Source organism: Protobothrops mucrosquamatus, unplaced genomic scaffold, assembly GCF_001527695.2.
Source record: "Protobothrops mucrosquamatus isolate PMUCROS unplaced genomic scaffold, P.Mucros_1.0 scaffold1459, whole genome shotgun sequence".
NCBI lineage: Eukaryota > Metazoa > Chordata > Lepidosauria > Squamata > Viperidae > Protobothrops > Protobothrops mucrosquamatus.
In genome coordinates, this window is record NW_015387637.1 from 292,967 (window position 1) to 320,790 (window position 27,824).

The window sequence follows — 27,824 nt, forward strand, 5'->3', positions numbered from 1 at the left end:
GAATTTTAATTAAGTATATGTATATATGTTAGTATTTTATTCAATTGTCAGCCGCCCTGAGTCCGTAAGGAGAAGGGCGGGATATAAATGCAATTAATAAATAAATAAAATAAATAAAATGATTCTGACATGTTTACTATGACACTTGCTGAAGCTCCTACTTTAACTTCTTTCCAGAAGCAATTGAAAACAGATCTCGTGGAGGGGGAAGGGGATACTTCAGTATGCTCAAGGCTTATTTTATGTTACTGTATGTTTATTATTTTAAATGAACTATTAATGCTTAAATTGTTCATAATGCATCCTGAATAATTAAATAAACATTCATCATTTTGAATGGATCATAGCAAGGAAATAATGTTTCAGGTTTGTGGTAGTGTATATTAGATAGATAGATATTAGATATTAGATAGACAGACAGACAGACAGACAGATAGATAGATAGATAGATAGATAGATACAGTACTTTTTTTCTAAAAAAAAAAAAAGTGCTGGAACTCACACACATCATACAACCCGCCTTGCCTACCCTATAAGGTTCCATCCAAAAAAGGTGCCGGAACTCCGTTCTGGGCGTTCTATGAGAAAAAAAGCCCTGGATAGATAGATGACAGAAGAGAGAGATGGGGGAGAGAAAGGAAGGGAGGGAAGGAGGGAGGGAGGGAGGGAGGGAGGGAGAGAGAGAGAGAGAGAGAGAGAGAGAGAGAGAGAGAGAGAGAGAGAGAGAGAGAGAGAGAGAGAGAGAGAGAGAGAATTCAGTAGAGAAAAAGTCTAACCCTGAGCAAATAAGCACTTCAGATATGTTTGCCATTAAACTATAAGTTGTAAACAGCATTATTGCTATATTTGCAAGAGGTAAATAGTAGACTTTAAATACAGAATGGCATTTTGAAGTTTTACCCTTTGATATTAACATATTTCAAGCAATTTAGTAACTTTCATGAAACAAGTATATATTTACAATAGATTTTTTATTATCTTATTATATGTTAGTTACTAAAAAGCAGTATGTTTCCATGCATCTACAGATTTGAAATCCATTTTCCATAAAACAAGCATGAAAAAATAAGTGGTGATAACTAAATATTCCTGACTAGGCGTAGCTAGAAGAAATATATTGTATTGTAAATGTCCCATCTGTAAATCCTCTTTCTTTTAACTATTTCTTCATTATTTAATGAGGACTCACAAAATTGGGCTGTTTCAGTGATATTTTTACAATTACGTCTCTAGAAATATCTTAAAGTATTCATAAGGAACTTTGTTATTGAAGGTACATTATATTTATAAAGTTAGCCAATAATTATCTTATTTGTACAGGTGAAATTGATGCAAAATGCAAATATTGCATCAATTTCACCTGTACAAATGAGATAATTATTGGCTAACTTTATATATAATGTATCTTCAATAACAAAGCCATAGTTGCTGTTATTTTTTAAATTAACAATTTAGGTGTCTTTTAAAAAACATTATGGAAAAATAATAGTTTCAAGCTGGTTTTCATAGCTTGAATTCTCTTTGACATTCTGTGCAGCTGATTGCTAAAGAACTTGCTAATGGAAAATGGTGCTTTGCAGCTTCTAGTCAACATTAATAATCTGCACCCATTATTTGCAACCAAGTTCTCTTGATTCATATTCCACTTTGAAAATATATCAGTGAAAGAAGTGTCTATCTCCCCAAAAATCTTTATTGAAGATGGCGCTAACAACTTCTGCATTAGCATCTCATCTTAAAGGTCTTTAATTGGATGAACTACAAAGATTAAACTCCTTTTTCTAAAATAAATAAACCAATGATTTCAACTCAGTGCAAAGTTAAGAATGAAAAAGATATTTAAGTACAAATGCAAAAATCACACATTCATACGAGTCAAACGAATGGTCATGAATTATGATATTTGTTATTGTCTTGATTTATTCATGGTCAGCATAGCTATTTATTTAAGGAGGTACAGAAGATTCCTTAACAACTGAAGTAAGTGAAATCTCATCCTTCTTTCTCATGCCCATGAAGCTTCTTGATTAAAAATATAGGTTTTAAATTACTTCCTTTCCCCCTGTAAATCTTTATTTCCCCTCTGTGAAACTCAGGAATGCATTTATTTCAAATTCTAAGTGGTCAGAGTATTGGACTAGGGCTGGGGAGGCTTAGACCCAAATTCACTTTCAGGCATGGAAGCTGAAAGGAAGATTTTGGCCAATCATTAAGTCTCACCTACATCTCTACCTTGCAGAGTTACAGTTGTGAGATAACACAGAAGGAAACAGTAATATGTATGTTTGTTATAAATGATAAGCTATAAGTGCAGAGTCCCAGATAGCCAATCCACCTGCAAAAAGAGTGCCAACAACTTCAGAAGGGAGAGATGCTGTTTATCATATAGACAGAGACATACCTAGACATTCTCTTTTGGAGAGAGAAGGTTTGAATCCTTTTAAAACAAATGAAGAAATATTCAGGTAGAACTGGAAGAAGCAAACAAGAAAAAAACTGAGTACTGAGGTTGAGTAAAAGATTGGGGTTTTCTCCATCTCCAGAGCAGCCTTAGAATTAATTTATTGTAATCACCCAAAAAATGGGAGATCCAGCAATAATTGAGGCATAAAGAAAATATGTTTCAGGAAACCTGTATCTCTGGAAAGATAGATGAAAAGATTTACTTGGGATGTTGTACTATTTTTAATTAATGCTTTATTATATTGTACTGTTTCTTGTCTTTTGCATACTCTCTGTACAAGATAGGAAATGTGTACTCATTAAGCTATAACATTTCTGTAGACACTTGCATTTTGAAATATTAAACTGATTCCCGTTCCAATCTCTTTAAGAGGCTTTTCCCATTTGTAGCAGACATTGCCATCTGGTGCTATTTCTGAGGCGCCTCCTTTGCATGTTCTGCTGTACTGTATTGTCATTATTCTGTTAAACTAAAATTCTGAATATGGCAAGTCTGCATTTCCTTCCTCTGCATTTATTTATTTGTTTCCAAAACACAGAGGTACTGTGTCTAAAAAACTAAGGTCAAAAAGAATGGAATATGTTTTTCTTTCTTTTTATAAAGTTTGATTTTCTTTATCTCTGATGAGATTGTTCTGTGTCCCGAGAAGAAGACAATCTCCAGTAACCTATCTCTAAGTTACATAGCCATGAAGTTGAATTACATACATTATTTCATCTTTTTACATTTTTATCAGCAGAAAAGGAGTTTAGATTGCAAGCACCTTGACTAATAAGCAGAGGCTCATGTGCTTTGGAAGTGGCAGCAGGAAATACCATGTTGCTAAATCAAAGCAGAAGTCATGAAGACACAGACGGTATCGGAGAGAGGAGGTCTGAAGCCTCCCACTTTCCAACCTCTAAATTAGTCTGACCAAACTGCTGCATTGAGTTCCTAAAGGAAGGCAGAGTATAAACTCGCATCTATGTACCTTAAAGTATTTATTACCAGTTTTGGCATGTAAATAGTTGTGGTAATATGTGAATGGAAATAATAGTTCAAGCAAATTTTCCCAGGTTCCCCTAACATCATACTTAATACAATACAATAATTATTGTACAGATATTATTGTAATCTCATTTGAAAATAGTTTGAAAATTTGAATATACTGTCAAAACTAGCCTTAAATTATATTAGTTTGAAAATTTGAATATACTGTCAAAACTAGCCTTAAATTATATTGTCATGTTTTGCTATATGTACTGGCTTTCAGTTCATTTAATTAAAGTTTATAACTTTTTCATGCCATGTGACAAAGTGTTGTCACTTTGTAATGATTCAGTCTAACTCCCACAACCCTTTCCATTATCCATGTTGATCTGGAACATCAGCTTGCTTATTCCTGAATCTTTTTATATATTCCAAATGTCCTTATCAAATACAGCAAAGTATATGACATCCCACCTATGAAATAATTATTATAACCATTCCATATTCTGTAGACCTATATTAAACTATAAATGAAACATTTGAATTAACTTTTTATGTTTTGGAGAAAATATGTTTATGCTGGAATCATGTAGGGTTTATTTTTAAAGCTGGATCTTAATGTGGACACCATTTGATCTCATCATAATCACATATAAGACAAATGTCTTAAAATCAATAAAACTCTGACACTGGGGAAAGACCAAAAATTAACCTGACAAAATTATGTAGAGAAGCTTTTCCTACCAATATTGGCTCAATTTCCAACACACCTTACAAGAACCAGATTGGCAAAAGTTGCCTTTCAGGGCAACTATTAAAGGCAGTATCATTTACACAAGGTTTCTGTTCATTTAAGATCTTTAGCTATAAAGCATTTTTCAAGACCAGGTTACTAAATAGAATCTTTGCCAGTTCAGAGTCCCAAAGGAGCTCAATAAATGTTAGAATTCAAATGTCAGTGTTAGGGAGCAACCATTAGGAAAATAAATGCATCATTCAAGTGACATATGTTCACCTGAAAGTATGTATTCATTTCATTATGTGTTAAAAAATGGCAGATATGCAGAATATTATTCCAAAATTACAAATTTAAATAATTAAAAAAAACATTTTAGAAGATGGTGCTATTACCTCCACTAAATTTTTTTGCTGCATATTTACTCACTGTTTCTGACCCTGCTGCTTATCAAGTAGTTATTTGTAAAATGGTACAACCTGCTACATAAGAAGGAAGCTCCTAAATCAAGGCCAGTCACTTACTTGGTTGTCATCCCATTAATAATCTTTTTCAGAACTTTCCGTATTATAGCAGTCACCTCCTTGTTCCTACTCAGAATCCCTAGAGTCACTCATCCATCCATGATTTACAGATCCTTTTAGCTGTTTTAAACCCAGCAGAGTTTCCTACTGACCAGCTGGCTTGCAAATACTTCTTCCATTACATGGTTCTGAAAAAGCATGATGTGCAGATGGAGGAATGCCAGGGCAACAGCAAATCTCCAATACTATCATGTATTGATTAACACCAAGAATCTTTCATTAGTTGACACCTCTCAGTGAAACTGGATTGGTCTACAAAAGGGTAGGACAGCAGGTGATATGTACTGAAACTAAATAAATGTTTGAGAATGGTACTAACCTGGTGTTCTCTTTATCATTCTTTGATTCCCTTCCTTTGATTCTACTTCCTTTGTCTGACTTCTGATTCCATGCTCATGTTTTGTATTTTCATATGTAATAAATCAAAGTATGAAACAGGATGATTCCTCCTTTATTTTTTTTATAATGAAGATAAAAGAAAAAGTTTGGTGTAATGGTTAAGGCACCAGGTTACAAACCAGGAAAAAGAGTTTGTGTCCATTTGCTTTGGGCACAAAGCTGGGTGATTTTGGACCAGGCACTCTCTCAGCCCAAGAAGGGCAAAACACTTCTGAAATCTTACTTAGAAAAATGTAGGAACATGTCCAGGCAGTCTCCGGGAGACAATACCGACTTGAAAGCACATACACATGAAAATTGGGACTGTGTGTTTATGATCCATTGGTTGCTCTATAAATAAACATACCATATATATATGCCTAATATTCAGTTTATTGGAATGAAACAAAATTATGTTCTCACAGACCAAAAATCCCATGCAATAATTCTGTATCTTCAACCTGATTTGACTCTTGCACATACTGATTTGTTCTTGATTTGGTGTGCTAGGTCAAAAGCACAAGAAGGTATTTACAAATGTCAGTAATATTTGATTTACCTTGCTATTAGTGTATTAAATATAACCTGGAAATTATTATTAAACATAATAGAATTACTGCTACAATTTCCAGATAAGGGTCATTTTTTCCATCTTCACTTTGTACTGTAGATCAGCAGCCCCCAATCTTTTGGGCTCCAGCAACCGGTTCTGTGGAGCCAGGTTTTTCTGCAGACCAGAGAGGGCGTGGTTTCGTGTGTGCTGCCTGCATCCCATCAATGGGTCTTCGCTTGTTTGCATGTACCAGTTTCTGGCATGCAGCAGACCAGTGCCGGTCCATGGACCGGGGTTTGGGGACCCCTGCTATAAATCTTTCTTTTGACTTTCCAGATTATATTTTGTCCTTCAGTAACTGAAAATTCCTCTTGATTTTAGATTTGCTACATTTGAAACATTGAGCTATTATGTTCTTCTTTCTTTATTAGCATGAGAGAGAAAATTCAGGACATGTTCACAGACAGTATTAATATGCTTAAGACAAATACTGGCAGTGACTAAATGCAATTCTGGCAGTGTTAAATGCTCTGTATAGAAATTATACTGTATGCTGAAAGAATTGCTTTCATATTTGTCTCACACAATGCTTTTATTCTTTGTTGTTTTGCAGGTGATCCATATAACAGGAAGGCTACGACTAAGAGTGTCGTTGTCTCATGGGCGGACTGTCCCAAGCCAAATCATGGGGCTTGTTGTTGTTGCTCATGCCCTGCCCCCTCCTACAATCAATGAAGTCAGAATTGACTGCCACATGTTTGTTACCCGAGTAAACATGGACCTCAATATCATTTACTGTGAAAATAGGTATTGCATTTGGGCTATTTTGTTTTGTTCAAGAATGCTCTACCAAAATATACATTTTTGGGCTAGAGCATTTCTTTCATACGACAATAATTATAATGCAGATGTATGTATTCCTCTGATCAGTACGCAGAAAATGAGAGCTTCATTTTGAGATTTGGAAAACTGAACTGGAATCTGATTGACTGATAGTTGCCTAGGGAGTTAACTAGAAAGAAAAATCACAATTTAAATGTCAGTTTTCTGACTGCAAAACTCCTGTGATACTCTTTGGATTAGCATTTCCCTCAATGGAATGCTAGTACTCTGGAGAGTAGAGATCAGAGTGAATGAGAAAAATAAAGAATCCATTTCTCCCACTCTACAATGTATGCAACCTCTATTCAGACAAACATATATATATAATTTCAGTATTCCTCCTGAAGCACTAAATGTTGTCCTGAGAATCTTTTCCTTGGAGCCAACAGAATGTTTCTGGTATCTTAAATTTCCTCTCAGAACTGATTCAGTAATACACCATCCTCTGTTTCTCACTGCCAGTCCTAGGAAATGGCAGTGAGAAATATTAGTACTGATTGTAAATTTGGAAAAGCCACACTGCTTTTCTTCTTCACAGCTCAGTTTAATTTAAAAATTGGGAACAGGCAGGATAGAATGGGATATACTTCAGATGTTTTAAATTTTATTTAATCAGTTGCAAAATATAAGTAAGGTTTTTTTTCATACAAGCTTGTTTTTATTTTCCCTGTTAAAACTGAAAATGCTGGCAATAACATTTAGCCCAACGAATTTTATATCTGTTGCTTTACTGAACCTTTCAAGAAACAGCCTTAGGTCAGTGGATATGTATGTTTGATCATATTGAGGAAAGCAGATGTATTGCCCTTGAAAAGTAGGAAAGTTGCTCCCTACAACCAAGAGAAAGTGGTAGTTGTTATGTTAATAGTAAAAGATGATCTGGTATACCAGAGTAATAGGAATGTCTTTAGTAAAAGCAGAAATTGTTTATTTTATGTATGTGTTTGGATAGTAGATTATGACTGTTGTATGTATTATTGAGAAAAAATTATGGGCCTTTTTACTTTGCTTCAGATCTTCGACATAAAATGCAAAAAAGCTTTAGGTTTTTTTTAGAAATCTCAAAGTAATCATTTTCCATTTCTTAGTAACAATGCAAATCAGCTTTTAGGAAGGTGAGTTCCTTTTCTAAAAAGATTCTGAACAGAGTTAAATGAACTGTTACCTTATTCTCAGAACCACCCAAAGACAGTGAATACTTATTGGCGTAAAGAAGAGAAAGTTGTATCTATGGTTCTAATCCCTGATCTACATGCATGTATTTGGTCACATAAACAATTCTGTGCATTCAAAATAGATACACATTTGGCACCTTTACCAGTGAGCACAAGATCCATAACCCCTCTTTCTATTTCCCTGTTTATGAATATGTTATATAAATACAAGTATAGTCTTTCAGCGTGCGATTTATAAAAATGTCGTCTTGCTTTAAAAGATTCAATGCAACCATTTATGAATGGCTTTTCTACATGTTTGCAACAGATCAGATAAGTGGCTGTGGTGAAAACAGATGAGCAGTGAATCAGCAGAACTCAGTGTAATGACCGAAATCACATGCTCAGAAGCTCTGTTTGTAATGAATTGTCAGTGTTATCATATCAATCTTCAGCTGGTTCAGTTAAGTGCACAGAGTCACAATACCTTAACACAGTAGACTCTAAATTAATATATTAATCAAATGCAAGAATATCCTGAATTCGCGTACTAGAAAGACGGCCATCAACTTTACAGGCATGATGGAAACTGCTCACCTAGAAAACTATTACTTAATCAAAAAGAAAAGAAAAAAAATGTATGCAGTAGTGGTTCCTCTTTTAGATCCTTTCAGACATCCACCTCAGAAAAATGCACATAAACGCACACATACAAAATTGATTTCTTTATACTACACTTAAAAAATGTACAACTTCCTCACCCACTTAACATCAAGTACTATTATTAAACCATATTATAATAGCTAGTCTGGATGAATGCAATTATAATCAATACTTGGAAATATTAAATTGGCATCTTAAAATTTAGTCTGATTTGGTGAAAACAAAAACGGATATCCATAGTCATAATGATAGTACACATTTTCCTTAATTCCTATCATCAGTTCTTCTAGATATCCTAACACAGCAGTGATGTCCATTATTTTGCCTGCCGATGAACAGTATTTTGCCTACACTTGTTTGGGGAGAAGCAGTTTCCTAAAAGCATTATTTGGCATTTTTCCCCACAGAAACAATTTTCAAGTAATAGGAAGGAAATTAAAAAAAAAAAAAAACAACCCAGCATCTTTTGTACTTGATTTGCAGACCCCTGAAGTCTATCCTTAGAACCTCAATTTAGAAACTATGGGTTAAAAAACTCTAGTATATACAAAGACTCTACCTTATACACACTAACTTCAAATACAACAGAGAATAGAAGAGTAGAACAGTAGGTCCTGCCTCTTTTCCATGATAGGAAATAAAATGGAGGTATAGCCTACATGGATATTATGCAGATTGTTCCCAACTTCTTATCCTTTACATCTGTCCCTCCCCATTAGCAACACCTCCATTTTATCTTTAGTTCCAAAATAGAAAAGTTCCATTTATCTATTCTGGAGGGGAAAAAAACTAGTGGTAGCACTAGTTCCCTAATTTGCTGTATTTTTTAAAAAAATCTCATTAAGTTCTTATTATCTCAAGAGTGACTGGGGACTAGCTCCGTGCCAGTAATCTCCATCACTCTGAGTATGTGAACCCTACATTTACTTTGATAACTCCAATTCATCCCCCAGTATTTCCCATCTGCCATTCAAAAACAAACTTGCAAAGAATTTTCTCAGAACCTGAGTGACAAAAGGTCCTCATATAGTCCCAATATATTTTGTGAGCATTAGAACATCATTTAAAAAACATAACTAAGAGTTACATCTTCCAAACAAAAGGAAGAAGCTAGTGTGTAACTGACCAGGCTAATTCGCCCTCCCAATTTTCAGTTTGAGAGGATTTTTTTTAACACAGATGCCTGAGGACATTGACATCTGGACAATCAATAAGAGAAACGCACATACAGAGAGGAGCAGAGCAGAGCATAGAGCAGGAAAGGCTACTGAAAGGATTTTAAAGTTTCTGCACAGAGTAAACCACAAAGTCCCAGTTAAAAGAGCTAGGAGTGAAAGCACAGCTCCCAGCTGAATAAGACTAAAAAAGATAATACCCTCAGGCATCTGTATGTCTCAGCATTTAAATTATATTGCTTGAAATGTCAGTTTGGACTCTGTGCCAGGAAACAGTTGAAGAGCCTTTTTTCATGAATATGCTCAATAGAAGACCAATCTGCTGAAATGAAAGATGTCTCTAATCATTTTGCATAAGCATACCATGTTCTTATTTTATTGTATAACCTTGAATTATCTTGCTCTTTTAATGAGGAGCTTTGTATTTTAAAGAATTCTGTTATCTTTGCGGGTGTTGTTTAATCTGGACCTATGGACAATTTGGGATTGCATTTGTAAAACAAATGGTTTGACTTCAGCAGAGGGAGGGAGGGAGGGAGGGAGGAAGGAAGGAAGGAAATCTTGATTTGGGTTTTATTATAGATGTGTTTATTTGAGAAAAAGAGAGCCAAACTGGCCTAAGGTTTAAGGTGCTAGAGTGGGATTACTGGCTAACTCTGGGTCAGTCATTCTCTCTCAGTCATAGGAAGTAAACACAACTAAGTAAAAACAACAGTAGATCACTTCTGAAAATGTTTCTAAAACAACTGCATTGTTCTAAAACAAATGCAACTTGTCCATGTAATCACCAGGAGTCAAGACTGACTCACATCCATGCATATACACACATAAAAGAAAACAAATAGCATGTTACAGATGTGCTGTAGGTCTTTCTTTCTAGAATTAAATTTAGGGCTTCTTAGTAGATAAAACTAAATTATGGGTTGGGGTTAATTCTAGCTTCTGAGGCAACACAACAAAATAATATAAAATTGTCATAAAAAGGATGGTTTTTAGGACAGATATACAAGTTTGGGATCAGAATGGAAAGCATGTTATTGTTGTTGTATTTTCTTCCTTTCTCGGTTTATAGACTTTATTTTTCCTTTACAGGATTAGCGATTACATGGACCTGACCCCTGTAGATATTGTAGGGAAAAGATGTTACCACTTCATTCATGCTGAAGATGTGGAAGGGATCAGGCACAGTCATTTAGACTGTAAGTACTCTATTCTTATAAAAATTATCACCTTACTGTTACAATGTGCAACTGAACTAATTCTTATATTCCGATCTGTGTACCTCTATATTCTCTCTTTGACTTTATTTGCGGATGAGTTAGTTATAACAATTTTCCTCTGTCACTAAAGGCAATTGGTGAATGTTCAAATGTGAGCCGTGATAAATTCAAATGAAACTGTAACTGTGATCACACAATGCGGAGGGATTGTTTTTGTGCATGAGAAGTTTTGAAATAAAAATTAAAGTCAGGAGAGCCATCTGTTCATGTGACAAAGCATGACATAAGTACAGTAATTAATTCTGTTGACATGTTAAAAGTTAAAGTTAATGTGGAATAGACGCAAAACTCATTGTGGTTAGAGCAGGTCAGCAGAATAAAACAATATTTAATACTGTCCTACTTGAGGATGGAGAGACTACAGCAAAACTGCCCACAGTTTTGTGGTCAAAGCAGGCAAGTGAATCATGATGCAGGCCCTGCCTCTTATATACTTGCATATAGCATTGTGATGCAGAAACCAAAGGGGCAGGTTTTACACTGTGATGTCACAGTGCATGGCTGACCTTGTTTGCCAATCATAAGAGATCCAGCTATCATTAAGCAGCAAATACTTTTGCCTTGATATCCTCTGCAACTATCCATTAGGCAAGCTGGTCACTGAGCTAGGAAAGAGCTACTGCTGTTGTTAAGCATGGGAAACATAATATGGGTAATATGGATGGGGGCTGAATTTATTTATTGCCAGCCTCTTGGGGCTCAAGGGAGATCAACATATCTAACATGGACTGGAAATGGTGAATGTTCAAAGCATTCTGCCTCTGCCCTCAAGTATGCCTTAGTTGTATTACCTATTTCTATTCTGGTATGCTTCCTGTGGCTTTGGTGCTAATTCATTAGTGCACACAAAAAATTATACTCTGTTCTAGTTATCATAACTAACTCTTTCATTGATCCTTCTGGAGTCAAACATGTTTCTTGCCTATCCATTTTCATGCAGATTCTCAGAAAAAAGCCCATCAAGATAGGGAAAGAAACAAATTATTCCTTTCCTGATTAAAAAGTCTTCTTCCACTAAGTCCACATCTTTCTACCTGAAATCTTCATGGCTAACTTTGCCATGAAGGCCAATTTCCTAACAAATATTAGGAGCTGTTAAAAACAAGAAATACTTTAAGAAATATGAAATCATAATTCCATTAGGAAAGGCAACTTTGCCTATCAATGTAAAAATATCTTCCTTTTAAAAACAATTCAGTTTCCTATTTTAAAAAACAACTCCCAGTCACGAACTTTGTTAAATCTGTTTCAGTTTAGTTTAATCATGCACTCAGAAGCTTGTTGCTGAAAAGTTCATCCAATTCTGTCAAAGTGGTGGCTGTGGAAAATAGAAAGATTTCAATACAGCTTCTGAATTCAGCAAAATAAAAGATTTTCAGAATTGCCAAATCAGAGTCTGAATCAATCATGTGTGTATATATGCTTAAAGGATTTTAATGGAATTGAGATTTATTATTGGAACTGATAACCCCAGCTTCTGACAAGCCTAATTAACTGCTAATTATCTTAGTTAATACCAGAAATACTTCTTATTCACTTTTTATCAGAAACCACCTTTAATAAATAAATAAATGACCATTGGTTTTTAGCATTAGAAGAATTTCTCATAATTTTAATGCTTTGAGACCTATCCTGTTTCTCTTACTTAACTTTGTTCAAATTAAGCTTTTTCTTGCTTTTATTTATTTTGTACATTCCATACTGAATTATTTCATAGTTATGATGTTATAACTGTGAATACATCATAGTTCTTTATGATTGTTGATTACAACAAAAAACAAAGAGCAGAAAAGTTATTATAAAGCTAGAAGGAATCCAGCACTAAGACGTCTTTTGTTTTCTACAAAAAAATTTTATTTAATGGGGTTTTAAGCAGTAGCAGAAGAAGAATCAAACTCCTTGTCAAAGCTTTAAAAAGATGGATCCACATCACTTTGCAATATCCTTACATGAAATGCTATCTGTTTCCTTTCCTTCCATGAATTAAAATAAAAAACCATAGGACTTTAAGTTTATGGGTTTCTTCCCTTGAAATTAGAGAGTAGAGTTCAACTTCAGGGGTAGAAATCTGACATCACTTTTCCCAACAGTCTGTCTACTAGCCTCTGCAGCTAGAAAGAGCGGTGGTTGAGAAGGAAATTGGGTGCCAAGGCTGAAAGTCCCAGAAGGCTCTGTGGATTTGGAGGCTCCTCTGCGCCCCCAATTCAGCTCAAATGAAATGTAAATCAGCCTTTAACATCATCTAAATTAATCCTTCCTTTTGCAAGCAATGGAAGGATTCATCTGCTTGCTCCTTATTATTCTCTCATGCTGACATTGGCTGTGCTACAAAATAAGGCTTTGTATTTACAGAAAAAAGTAATCAGTAGTCATATTATCCAGAAATTCTGAGATTTGTAATGCAATACATCATAAGGAAAACAGTTTGAGGAAGTTACCAATTAGTTCAGAAAGCCTATAAAATAGTTAGCTGGATAGTGTCTGTCTGTCTGTTAGTCTATCTATCTAATCTTTTAGTACCATCTTCTACTAGAGGTTGTCAATAATCACTATTATTATGTTCCTGTCCTGTTATTGCCTGGAAAAAGGCAATAACATTCTATTTTTGCAGAACTGCATATTTAGATTTTTCAGCCAGTATATGCATTATCTTCCAGCTCTACATTTCTCTGCATTTATTTTAAATCTTATAATTAATTGAAGCAATTTGTATTTCTCATTGCTTGTCATGTGTTCCGAATATTCCAGTTTTCTTGGTGGCATTTACAATTTTGCTATCTTTGTTTATTGGATGGTAAATTGTCTCATTTCCTAAATATTTACACATAATGTTTTAAATAATTTTCTCTAAATCTGTGTTTTAAAAGCTTCTATTTTGCTGATGGTCGTATAATTTCATCGTTCATGCTTCTATTCTATGTAACATATTTGGCACAGCCCTAGCAGCATACAATCTACCAGTGAAGCTCAATCTTAAATCTTGAGTGTAAATAAACACGCTTATTTTTTCCAAAGAAGTGATAGCATAGCTTTAACAATTGCAGTATTAATTATTGCTTGATGTATGATTCTTCTAGATAGAATACATATTGTATGCCTATGCTATATACATAGCTACCAATGTTGGAATTTAAATGTTTTGCTAAGCATTTGAGATATTTCACTAATATAATTTGTATATTCTAGTATCACATTTACCTGTGCAAATGGTAGAACTGATTTACATTCTATTCTTCTTCCTCATATAAAAGAAGTTGTGCATTTCACTGTTGTTTCATTTCAATAATAAGAGCTCCCACTGGATAATCATAAATAAATAAATTGGGATTAACTCTGGGAAACTACTCTGGAGTAAGCTGCTTGAAGACTGGGGTCTTATCATCCACTCCATGTAAAGATTCCACTTCAACTTCCTTTTCATTCTGCACACCAATGTCAGTAAAAGAGAAAAAAAGTAATAAACATATTTCTTTCCACTAATATTTGAAAACTCTATTCTAACCCTGTGTTGGTATTGGGTGACATTGTTGCCTTGTTTTGATTTAGCAAGTCCATTTACTACTCAAAAAATAAAAGATTGTCACATAATATAGAAGCATATATCTCCTCAATTAATTGGAAAAAAAAATAGTAACATTCACTGAAGAATAATATCAAACAGTTTCTGACTGGAAATCCAGGCAGGACATAGAGGAGTTAAGACCTCTAGAGAATGTCATGAATATACTTCTGGACAAATATAGGATGATATACCAGAATTTTCAAAATGGATATATATTGCTTTTGGGAACTGTCACTCGATTGTGTAGCTACAGATATAGTATGTGGTTTTTCATTTTGGAATCTTAATTGAGGTCTAAATTCATAAACCTGACACTGACAAAAAGATGCTTGTCACCCTCAGCTATTGCTCAAAAAACGTCATCCCATTTCTTCTGGACTTGATTTACAGCCATAAGAAATACAATTCCTTAAGAACAGCAGCCTGAGCAGTTTGTTTTCCATAAAGCAAAGGTCCCCGATGGCTGCATTTGGGAGCATTCTCTCTTATATGTTCTAATTTAGTTTCCAATAGCTGAAACAATCCAGATTTTTTTTAAAGCAGCTTTACTATCACTTTATTCATGCTGCTTCCCATTTTCAAAAGAATTTTGCCCTTCAATATTGAAACTTTTTTCCCTCTGCAGTCAGTTACAAATACACAATGGCTTTTGTGTACATTCATTTGAAAATTTCTATTCTGTGATTACTATTTGCCAGTTCAATTTCCAAGATAAGAAACCAGTCTTTTTAAGTTATACTTCTGTGTTATGTATAGATACAGACATGGACAGTCACAGATACATATATTTAAATAAATGTATATCTTTTAATAACCCTAAATTTATTATTTAAAATAAATGGAATAGCTGATCACTCTTGACAGTAAAATCTCACTTCAAAAGTTTTGCTATCATAATAGGGAAAGTCAAGTAGCACACAATTAGTAAAACTGTAGGGAGAAAAACAAAGCCTTTTGATACAGAGGAATTCTAATCCTAATCAGTCTGAAATTTCAGTGCTTTTGTAGTGCTTAATATCGTCAATCATAAAAGAAACCAAACTTATTCTAGTCAAGGTATAGCATTCTGTGGGTTCTGTGAAATGCTAAAATATACAAATGAATGTCAACTGTTGTACAAGTTGATAATAATCACCAAAGCAAAAGAGATTGCTTTGATATTATTTGAAAGTGTATCTTCTGTTTAGATGATGTTTGAACATGCTAACTTTAAAGCCAGTCCAACAATTGAAGAACAAATGTATACATTACAGGAGGAGCATTGGCAAAAAAGTTAGTTGCTCTGTTCAATTAACCTGCATATCTTCAGCTCTAACTTAGGTTTGTAATGCCAGGTGTTGCGTTACTGCAGTCTAAAATCAAAAGGTATCATTCTTGAAACCATTTTCTTGAAACCATTTTCTTGAAACCATTTTCAGCTCCAGAGATTTTGCCATCTGAAGCAATGTCCATGTATTTCCCAAGATATGGGCGACTGCCAGACTGAGAAAACTAACCTGTGAAAACTAACCTGCAGTCATGCAGTCTTTGAATATAACTCTAAATAGGGACTCAACCAAAGTTGCCCTCTGACCTCCACAGCAAAATGAGGAATTGAATTTGATACTACCTTGTCCCAATTCACTATTCTACAATGTTTCCAAGATTCACAGACAGAATAATGAATAAACATAAATTAAGTCTAAACTTTACCAGTGAAAGACTAACTAACTCAAGTTAAAATAACAAAAATATTTATGTCTCATTTATGAGACAAATGTAATTTCTAATGTTAGCCAATTGGAAATGTTATTTAGATAGTATTAGATGTTTTAATCTGTATCACATAATTTTCATTCTTCTCTACTTAAATGAAAATTAGTTAATTTCTATTATGTTATATAATTTATTAATTTTCAATATTTGTGTCTGGTAGCATGTCAAATGAGATGTTGTAAGGATTGGATTCAGTTTAATCATGCTTAGTTGATTCATTAAAATCAGGGACTTGAGGTTGAATCTAGATTTAGTCTTACTTGGATAAGTCCCATAAAAATCAATGAAATGTATTCATAATTAACTGGTGTGTCACTGTGAAAGATATGAGACTCATTGAACACGAGGAATAAAAATGTTCTAGAATATTTAAAATGCATTTTATAGAGAGACATGTCCTTATTTCAAATTCTCACCTAGCTTTATAGTGTATGTATATACAGTATATGTATAAAGAATATCTTTATATATAACATATCAGAATATCTGTCAAATAGTTAATATATATAATGGAAATTTTAGCCATGGTACCAAATATGTATCATGTGGTCAAAGGTTTCTTCGGGAACATGCGAATTAAAACTGGTGCAAAAATAGAGATACATATTCTTCTGGATGGAATGTATGATTTCCTTCAGTGAAGTCAGATTTATATTTTAGGTGGATCCTTTAAACCAAAGATTTTGTGAGAATGGGTCAGAGGAAGAACTGTAATTCCTTTTTTCCATCCATCTACCCACCCACCCACCCATCCATTCATCCATCCATCCCTACTTATCCAATCTGTTTTTGGACACCCAGTGAGTGTTACATGATTCATTGATAGTTTTGTGTGCATCATTCTATTTAAATATTATGTATACTAAATAATCTTCAGCGGTTTGTAAATGTTTGTTATTTAACTTAATTGCAGAATTTGTAGTAAAAATGCCATCAAAGAAACAGATAATTCTGAAAGCTGATATTTTAAAAATGCTGTCGCTGTTTCAAGCAAGTGAGGCACTTAGTGCACTCTATTTGTGATGCTATTTTCCCCATGGGTTTTGAAAATGACCTTCTTGTAAGCATCAAGGTCTGTAACTTTTCAGATAAAAAATACTTGTTCTTGTTTTAAGTCAATGCCAGGTTTATTCCCCTATAGTCCACAGTTTTCAAAAGCAGAAGGAAAAGTAATCCAGAAATTTTCTTTTTAAAAAAAACACTACTGTTTCCAGAATGAAGTTACTCTGTCAGCTTGCCTTGGGCTTTAGGTGGAGAAGAAGAGATTAAAGAGTCAGTATTCCTTTTCATGTTTCCTCTGCCAGTTTTGTGAATGTAAAAAGAGAAACGATACTAACAGCTAAGTGTTCAACTGTGGTACTAAATGCAGAGCTATTTCTTTCTCTTTCTCTCTCTCTTCTTGTTAAATTAACAGTATTTTAATATTAGGACAACCTTGGGATCACCATGGCTCATCCATTTGTAAGATTATTCTTGTGAAAGCAGTAAATAACATGCATACCCCCTTTTTTCCTGGTGTAATGAGGGTTTTTGTAAACTAGTATTTATATGATACTTTAAATAAACTGATCTCATTTTTTTCATGTTTACTATCTACTGAACCAAAATGCACAATATGTTCAAAGTTTCAAAGTCATTTGTAACATAGAGAAACATTATATTGTATGGAATGCTTTTTTTAAAAAAAAAAAAAAGACATAATACGTTATAAAAAATTTTCATCTCCTCTTCAAACTGAATTAAATTACTTCCTTCTTATAACACACAACTCGCTGTTTAGACGTTTTTCTTCGATTTCTAAGAATAGCTTTACCAGGGGGAAAAATATTTTCTTAAAACACAAATCTTGAAACTTGTACTGATCTCTTTTATTTCACTCAAAGAATTTCATACATTTCTCTTCTATTCCTTCTCTAAACAAAATTCAGAAATAGAATTAGATTTCCTTTTTTAAAATAGTATATAATATACAACAAACTATTGAACTAAATGTATACTATCATTATAATCATGTCCTATAATCATATCCTACTACTGTGCGCTCTAACCATGGGTCAGATAATAGTAGTAGTATAAAAAAAAAGATTCATCTAAAAAATCTAGTGGTTTGCTTTTAGGAACTGCAATGTATAGACAATGTAAAAGATTACTTGCAAAGAATACGTTTGTTGTAAATTCTATGTATTTTATTTTGGCAGAATGGGTTGGGAGTAGAATCAGATTGGTTACCCATTCTCTAAAGGATTCTTCCCCAATCTATTCACTTCCAGAAGTGTTGCACTAAACTCTCATAATCCCAGCCAGCTTTTTTTTATCTTTAATTACACCACCATTGTGACTTCCTGTGTTACGTTCTTTGGATTGTGTTCACGATTCATCATACCACATTGAAAAATTGCCATTAGAGAGAAACTTCCTTTCCTAAAACTTATTTTCCATAAGTGTTAAAGTAGAGTAAAAAAAGCCAAAATGTTCCTTTGTTATACTAGCCCAGTTGAAACAAAATAATTTACAACCAGCAAATTGCATTCTTTTATTTGCTTTGTTTTCAGAAAGTACATTAGTGGAGGAAGACATTATTAGGCCTTTAAGAGACCTAAAAAAAACCATTTAATTCATATAGTTTTGCTATTATTGCATGAACTTTCTGCCTTCTTTAGATCTCTTACCAGTGCTTTTTAGAATTGGTTAATCCTAACAGGGTGCTTATCTTAATATTGCCTCTGTTCCTTTTTCTTAAAACTGTATTTAAAAAAAAAAGTATGGAATCAGTGATTTATAGTATAATCCTAAGTATGCCTTAACCCAAGAACATGACAACTGTAAATGTAAATAGTAAAAATAATAAGTTTATTGAAAGAAACACATTTCCCAATACCCCCCATCTTCATTTTTTCCCTCAGAAATGCAGGAAGTCTGCTAACCTGTTAATGGATTATAATGATAATATTGTTAAACTTTTTAAATAAATTTATAAACTGAGGTATTCTAATAGAATAAAGCTTTAAAGAAAGATTTCCCTATTCCTTATTCTCAGTCTTAAGCTAATTATGAATTCAGAACTATTTGTATAAAACTGAAGTCTCAACACTATAATTGTTTGATGGAAAGTTCACTTTTTTCCACCTTCTTGCTTATCTTTGCAGTTTAGCACTGAATTATATCTGAGACATGAATACACAAAATCCATTTTGATTAATGCAGCAATCTGATCAACTTTACCTTGTTTACAAAACACTATAACCCAAATTGCAAATGTCTGCCAGTTCTACAAAAAAACACAAAAATATCTGACTGAATTTTCAAAGCTTTCAGGCTTTCAGCCAATTTATTGTGAAGTCAGAACATTGTAGTCAAAATAAAATGTATATCTGTCTTTCTTTTCCATATATATTCATATGGAAAATAAGTAACCCTTATTAATAAAAGCAGTATGTCGTAAATGCTGAATGCCAAAGAAGAGAAGGACAGGGCAGGAGAGAAATAAGGGAGTAACACCTGAAATTTCTGAGATAAACCTGTTTTTAAACAGGACAAAATCACTACCCTCAGCAATCCCAAACGAGTCCAAAGAACAGCCCTTCCACAATCAGGTTAAGGGAATCTGCTTTAGGCACAAAGTGAAAAGTGGTCAGGGGAATAAGTGAAGGCCAAAAGTGGATGTTATGAGAAGACCTTTTCAAACGTTGGCCCTTGACAAGAATTGGCAGATGAGAAGGAGATAAGGCTTCAAACAAAATATTTTAGACCTCAAGTGAACACTAAATTTTGCCATACTATTTAGATGACATAGAATAGCTGCAGGCACAGACTTCCCTTGGCAAAACTATTAGTTAAAAGTTAAAGAGAAGCCAGTGGTCTCCACCTTATTTTTCTTCAGCCTCAAAATGGGTGAAGCTATTAGTCTCAGTGAAGAAATATTATCAAGTAGTGTATCCTCTGAGCCCAATTATCCTGCAATTCACCTCCACCAAGAGTCCTAAGTTCATCTTGAATTTAAGTGTATCTAATTTTTAAAGAAAAAAAATAGAGCTCATTTACACCTATCTTCAGCCCCAGAGCCACTTGTACCATATGCCTTGAGCTCAGGAGCTGAATGCATCTGGCTCTGTACATCAATCCTCAGGGTGGCTTTGCAGCCTGGAATTGTAGGCTGGGTTGCTAGAAGGGTTGATTAACTGCCATTGGAGTTACACAGTGCGTCACAGACTCTCTGGATAAACAGAAGAGCACCTAAGGCTTTACCTGTCTCCTGAGCAAACCCTTTTGAGCTAAGCCTAAGAACTTTTGCAGTCTTTCTGCTTGAGATGGGAATCTTGAACAGCAACGCTAGCTATAGCAAACCTTCGCAGAGACAACAGGGAACGCATGTAAAAAGAAAAAAGAAAAACAAAACACTACCCTGCACTTTTGCATTTGTATCTGTAGTTCCTTTTACAAAGAGAAGAAAAGATTGTGATGCTAATACGGATTTAGGCTTGTATCTTCTCAGGTGCAGTAGGCTTTAAACTTTAGATGGTATTACATATACTTGCATATCATTCTCTGAATTTGGAGACACAGCCAAATTTTAAAGGTAAAGTCTCACTTTTAAGTTGAAAGTTTAACAGCATTAACCACAATTTTTCCTGTCTTCAAAGTGACTTCTTTTCTTCTATTTCCCCCACCTCTTCCCAAAAAATCAAAATGTACTTCATGAAACTATTGTATATGAAGCACTTATTAGCCATAATTAAATGGACAATATGAATTTACTACGTCTTTAGGACTCTGGCTTGTTCTGGTTTAGAGCAAGATGATTAATGCAAATACATATTACTTGAGATAACCATTTAGCAGCTAATTTAGCCAAATTTATTACAGCAGTTAGAGGTTTTTCATTTTAGCAGAAGGAGACAAGGACATGCCAAAAGCAGAGATGTACCGTATGTGAATGCACACTGCCCTCTAGTGCACAAGATTTACAGGATGGAGAACAAATACATCCCAGAAGAAATGCAAGCTGAAATAATAAGAATACCGAACACATTGTCTATATTTCTGCCAAAGACACATTGCTTCCTTATTTCAGCATATATGTTACTGTATGAGAGTTTTTAAATTAGCTAAAACTCTATTACAATATTTGGCTTGGAAATACTGGCTTGAAATAAATTTTAATATCCTTTTACGAAGCATCTTTAAGCAATATTTCACAGAACATACATTTTGCTTGTTCTTCCATTTCTGGTTCTATTTCAGCATTGCAAAGAACTCTTGCTTTAACATGCTTGATTCTACAACTCCCTTAGGCCACAGTTTCTTCTGCAGTTCATTGGTTGATTTATTTTGCTCTAATATTAAGCCAAGTCTCTACAGACATTCCTCCTATGACCACTGGAGATTTGGTTCATCTGAAGACTGTAAATTCTGTTTGACAAGATCAAAAGAAACAGATGTGTAAGTTCAGTAGTTGATATCACCTGCAATGAAGAGAAATGATCAAAGAACCTGGGTACCGTATCTTCCCAAACCTTTCAAATAGCCAGAGTCTCGGGGAGGTTTACTACCTAGCAGCTATGAATAAATCACATAGAAATTTAACATGTGTATGATACACACACACACACACACACACACACACACACACACGAAACATAGAGAATTGCCCACAGATTTGGTGCTTCATGAGCCACAGCAAATTCTGCTTCTGATTGCTTTTCCCTCGCTTAGTCCAGCTGCCAACAGCAGATTAAAATCAAACTACAAATCAGGGCACTGCCTTCAACTCTTCCAGGGCTCCCAGAAATGATTTAATTGTTCTTATAATTATGCTTTCTCTGAAATGTAGGGGACAAAATCTCTTTCTACTGGTGTGGTGTGCTTTAATACAGAGCAATTGTGTATAAGTGCAATGCCAATGATTTGCCTTTTGTTTCTTCCATTCAGTGCTGAACAAGGGTCAGTGTGTTACAAAATACTACCGTTGGATGCAGAAAAGTGGGGGCTATATTTGGATACAGTCTAGTGCCACTATCGCTATTAATGCCAAGAATGCAAATGAGAAGAACATCATCTGGGTTAATTACCTTCTGAGGTATATCTTTTTGCCACTTCAATTATTGGCATTTTTGTTGTGACTACAGGAAACATATTGGAAGGATAGCATGTAAGAACAAATGCAAGGAACTCAATGTGAGTCTACTTAGAATTAATGTGTACTAATGAATAATAGAAGCAGGGTCATGGGATAGATTGTCAATCTGGATTCTCCTAAATCCAGGTAAAGCTTTAGCTTAGAATTGATTCATAGCCAACCTTTGTTACCTTGATACTGTGAACAGGGGCTTCTTTAAAAAGGCATGAGGTAATGTTCCTATGTGCTAGGAAGTCAAGCCCTTGTTGTTTCAGAAACTCTGTTAAAATTGTCAGTATGGAATTTATTTTAAAACTCTTATTTGCACTCCCTTTTGCTTTCCATGTTAGACATGTTGATTAAATGCCAGATGTTTAAGCTCTCTGAATTGTATACAAGAAAATATTAGGTGTGCTGTTCCTTGAGAAATACAGCATTAAGACCTTTCTGAACTTAGATCTTGGTGAAGGCACATTGTGACCAGTGGAGAGGGATGATTCCCATTTTATCTGGGTGCTTTATGGGAAATGCCTGAATCTCATTTCTGTTGTCTGAATAATTGAAACCAAAAGAGCGTATTATTTTCTTATTTAAAGTAAAAGATATTTAAAGTTAATAAATGTATTTATGTAATGCAAATGGAAAATATTGTGCACATGTCAATCCTAAACTTATGTCCTCAGAATTCTTGTTGATTTAAATAAGTCTTATTTTTGTTAAACGGGGTTAAGACATGAGGGAACTTACAAGCAATTATTGGGAAAAAATGAGCCATGTGATTCCTTTTTTCCCCCCTCTTTTCTCTTGCAAAGGCTGGGTCCTTATGTCAGGAGTGAGCTCAGAAAGAATTCACATTTCCTTTATTCCCAGAGAAAGGATTGTAACCCCTCTTTTCTCTCACTGTGATTTAATTGAAGATAAAGGGGGAATCAGATATTACTTAGTGCCCCAAGCACTTGTTGGAAGAGAATTGAACATAGCAAGAGGCATTCTTGCTTTTGAGCCCAATTCCTTCCTGCCATTATGATAAATGGAAATAGGAGTTGAAATCGTTTCCCAGTAATTAAAGACTAGCAAATACATAGGCCAGCAGCTTCAGGAATCCATGTACATGCTACACATCTCCATAGTATTTGCAAATAACACAGGAGCATCCTTTCTCCTCTATTCTATGGATTAACCTCTGATATGCATTGCAAATTATAAAGTGATTTTCCAATAAAAACAAGAGGGACTTATAAAAATAGCCTACTGTCCTCTCAGACCATACTCCTGGATATGCAATGGGTTAATTCTCTGGAAATGTTTTTTTTTAATCTTATTACATGTTCTTAGTTCATGTTTCTATGCTTGCTTGTAGAGAACTATTACTGGGCTGGCATTAATAGAAATACAGAATAACAGAGTTGGAAGGGAGCTACATAACATGACACAGTTTGCTTATGATAGTCCAGAAACTGTAAAGAACAATTCCTCTGTGAGTTATGAAATACAAATGATGAGATCATCATATAATGATGATAATAAACAATTCACTCATAAGTTACAAATAGCAGAAAACATATATATTTGGTTACTCAACCAAGAATTATTATTTTGATAGATAATACCAGAACAAAAAAGACATATATTTTTAAGGTATTTTTAATAAAAATTCCCCAAAGCTTCAAGAGTGAAGAACCAAGATATGTAATTACTATTGTTATGCTTAAGTGCCACATAAGGATTATTTTTAATAGTGAAAAACCAAGATAGAAATTCTCTAAGTAAAACCCGCAAACAAAAACCTCGAAAACTATATTACTTTTCATTACATGGCTATATTCGATTAATTTTAGCAATTTATTGTATTATATTGTTTTTAATTACTTAGTTGCCCAGAAAGGCGTGAGGGAGGGAGGGAGGGAAGGGAAGGGAAGGAAAGGAAAGGAAAGAGGAAGGGAAGGGAAGGGAAGGGAAGGGAAGGGAAGGAAGGAAGGAAGGAAGGAAGGAAGGAAGGAAGGAAGGAAGGAAGGAAGGAAGGAAGGAAGGAAAGTCTTTCTGTACTTTCTATTGTTTGAGGCATTCAACAGAATTTTGAAAAAAGAGGGAACTATATACTATTCCAAGTTATCATGTATGTGTACATTGGCTGTTTCTTCTCTTTTAGCAATCCAGAATATAAGGACACTCCAATGGATATTGCACAACTTCCACACTTGCCAGAGAAAACCTCTGAATCCTCTGAGACCTCTGATTCTGAATCAGATTCAAAGGATAACTCAGGTGTGTAAATGCTCATCTTGTATGTAACTTTTTTGGCATCATAGAAGGATGACTTGTCTTGGTTTATTTTTAAATTTATTCACCCCATTACATCCAAGTTAGAAACTGTAATTATAACTTATAAGTGGAGCTTACAAATTCTCATAAAAATTGGTAAGAAACACTGGGTTGGTTTGGGGCTGTTGCACTCCGGAAAAACCAAGCATATTGTTAGGAGTATTCTTATATCTATCACTGTTGCTGGATGTCCAGGTGACCCCATCACTTCAGAGCAGCTACTGTCACCTCAGATTCATACAGCAGCTCTGACCTTATTTGCATAGCAAGAGCCCAAGCATATGTGCGCTGTTAATCTCTTGGCTGGATTATTGCAACCATTTTATGGGAGGATGTCTTTGAAGATAGTTCAGAATATTTAGCTAGTGTAAAGCCAAGCTGCAGCTAAGACTGGCAAGTAATATGATGCTAATGTTTTATCAGCTGCAGAAGCTATTCCAAGTCTTATTTGAAATGTTAGCACTGTTTGTTAAAGCCTCGGATGGGGACATGATAGCAGTGTTCCAATATCTCAGGGGCTGCCACAAAGAAGAGGGAATCAAGCTATTTTCCAAAGTACCTGAAGGCAGGACAAGGAGCAACGGGTGGAAGCTAACCAAAGAGAGAAGCAACCTAGAACTAAGGAGAAACTTCCTGACAGTTAGAACAATTAACCAGTGGAACAACCTGCCTCCAGAAGCGGTGAATGCACCAACACTGGAAGTTTTTAAAAAGAAACTGGACAGCCATTTGTCCAAAATGGTATAGGGTTTCCTGCCTGAGCAGGGGGTTGGACTAGATGACCTCCAAGGTCCCTTCCAACTTTATCATTATTGTTATTATTATTACTTCCTCCTATATTGAAATTAGGCAGGTGTTTACAAAGAAGGAGCCTTTTTACCTGTAATGCTTTGCTTATAAAATGCTCTTTCTATAGAGGCACATCTTGCATCCACTTGACAATATTATTGCTTCCAGAGCAAGATCTTTCTCTTTTCTAGGCCCTTTTAATTTTAACTGTCTGCCCTATACTGGAATAATGGCTTTTATATGGATGATAATATCTTTCCGGTGCTATTCATGCATGGTATTTTACTCTTTATGTATAGTTTTTCTGATTGTACACATATTTAGCAACCTGTCCACAGAACTATCATTACTGGAGAAATAATAACCACACAACTGTTATGTTCAGCTTGAGCAGCAGAATCTTCAACTGGAGGGAGTTAAATGACAGACAAATGCCGCTCAGCTCATACTTGGTAAAACTGTCATTTTAAACCTAAAAGAAAATGCCTTTGCCAGCAATATTGCTAGTAATAATATTTCACCAGCCTCCAGGAGTCTAAGTGGGCTCTAAATCTTACATTCTTATTCTTAATGATGTTTTTCACTTTTCTTTCTACTCAGAGGACAATGAAAATTCAAAGTCGGATGAAAAAGGAAACCATTCAGAAAACAGCGAAGATCCCGAATCAGATAGGAAGAAGTCTGGCAATCAGTCAGATAATGAAATGAACTGTAATGATGATGGGAACAGCTCCAGCAACCAGGACAGCAGAGACAGTGATGACAGCTTTGAGAATTCTGACTTTGAGAATCAAAAGGCCCCTGAAGATAGCTTTGGCACTCTTGGTTCTATGCAGATTAAGGTGGAGCGCTACGGGGAGAGTGAGTCAGACTTGCGGTTACAGAACTGTGAATCATTGACCTCGGACAGTGCCAAGGACTCAGACAGCGCAGGAGAAGTAAATGCCCAGTCTTCCAGCAAGCATCAAAAAAGGAAAAAGAGAAGGAAAAAGCAGAAAGGAGGCAGCGTGGCCCGGAGAAGGCTCTCAAGCACCTCAAGCCCAAATGGGCTTGACTCAACATTGGTGGATCAGCCCCAGCTGCTCTCACCGCCAAACAGTGCCTCAGTGCTCAAAATCAAAACAGAGATCTCAGAACCTATCAATTTTGATAACGATAGCAGTATTTGGAATTACCCACCCAACAGGGAAATCTCAAGGAATGAATCACCTTACAGTATGACCAAGCCCCCCAACTCAGAGCACTTCCCTTCCCCCCAAACCAGCAGTAGTTTACATGTCTCCATTCCAGACTCTGTTCTAACTCCGCCAGGGACAGAAAATCCTGCCAATCGCAAGTCTCAGTTCAGCACCTCATCCAACTCCGCCTTGGCTCCTGTATCCTCTGACCCTTTGTCCCCACCTCTGTCAGCATCTCCACGGGACAAGCATCCGGGAGGCCCCAGCACTTCCAATTCATTACTGTATACGGGGGACCTGGAAGCCCTACAGAGATTGCAAGCAGGCAATGTGGTCCTACCTTTGGTTCACAGGGTAACTGGAACCCTTGCTGCCACCAGCACGGCTGCTCAGAGGGTCTATACCACTGGCACGATCCGGTATGCCCCAGCTGAAGTTACTTTAGCCATGCAGGGCAATCTCCTCCCCAACACTCATGCTGTTAACTTTGTGGACGTTAACAGCCCCAGTTTTGGCTTAGATCCTAAAACACCAATGGAAATGCTCTACCACCACGTCCACCGACTCAATATGTCAGGACCGTTTGGAAGTGCTGTGAGCGCAGCCAGCCTGACCCAAATGCCTGCAGGGAATGTGTTCACAACTGCCGAAGGACTGTTCTCAACTCTTCCGTTTCCTGTGTACAGCAACGGCATCCATGCCGCACAGACACTGGAACGGAAGGAGGATTGAGATATGACCACATACTGTGTTCAGTGTTAAACTCTGAGGCATAGACTATGTTTTAATTTAGACCTTTAATCCTAGCACTTTGAATTTGAGCAGGTCAGCTTATTCTCTCCATATGATGCTCCCCATTTCATCCCCTTTCTCTTTAACTTGACTTATTCTTTAATGGGAAAGACTTTTAATTTGGGCCTTCAGAGAACTGAAGTATCAGTTGCCTGCCATTTTGTCTTCTTCCAAGATGTGTATTTTTTTCCCTTTTGCATCTTTATTAAGATGCCTTTAATATGCGTATGCCTCTGCCATAGAATACTCAGTGTTGTGGTAAAGAGATTGTAAGAATAACAACCATGGGGTTTACTTTAAATTGATCTTGATATGATCAAGATTAAAAGAAACAAGCATAAAACAATGTGCCCTGTTTGACTAAGTCAAATGAAAAGGGGGTATTTGTTCCTAATTCCTTTAAAAAAAATAGGGGATAGTATTTTAGAATTTTATGCAGAGTTTAATTCACTTTTTATGGTTAAGATTTTCTT

At 35.3% G+C, this 27,824-nt stretch overlaps 1 protein-coding gene across 1 annotated transcript in view; it reads left to right on the top strand.

Annotated features, from left to right (window-relative positions):
* LOC107292948 (neuronal PAS domain-containing protein 3) overlaps nt 1-27,300 on the top strand; it is a gene marked incomplete at its 5' end in the record, with an annotated part of 219,172 nt that extends 191,872 nt beyond the window's left edge. The window contains 5 exons of the mRNA XM_015822079.1: nt 6,298-6,491; nt 10,651-10,757; nt 22,084-22,231; nt 24,420-24,535; nt 25,982-27,300. Of these exons, the coding sequence (XP_015677565.1) occupies nt 6,298-6,491; nt 10,651-10,757; nt 22,084-22,231; nt 24,420-24,535; nt 25,982-27,291 (1,875 nt within the window). The remainder of the gene's footprint in view (nt 1-6,297; nt 6,492-10,650; nt 10,758-22,083; nt 22,232-24,419; nt 24,536-25,981) is intronic.
* Between the last annotated feature and the right edge of the window lie 524 nt (nt 27,301-27,824).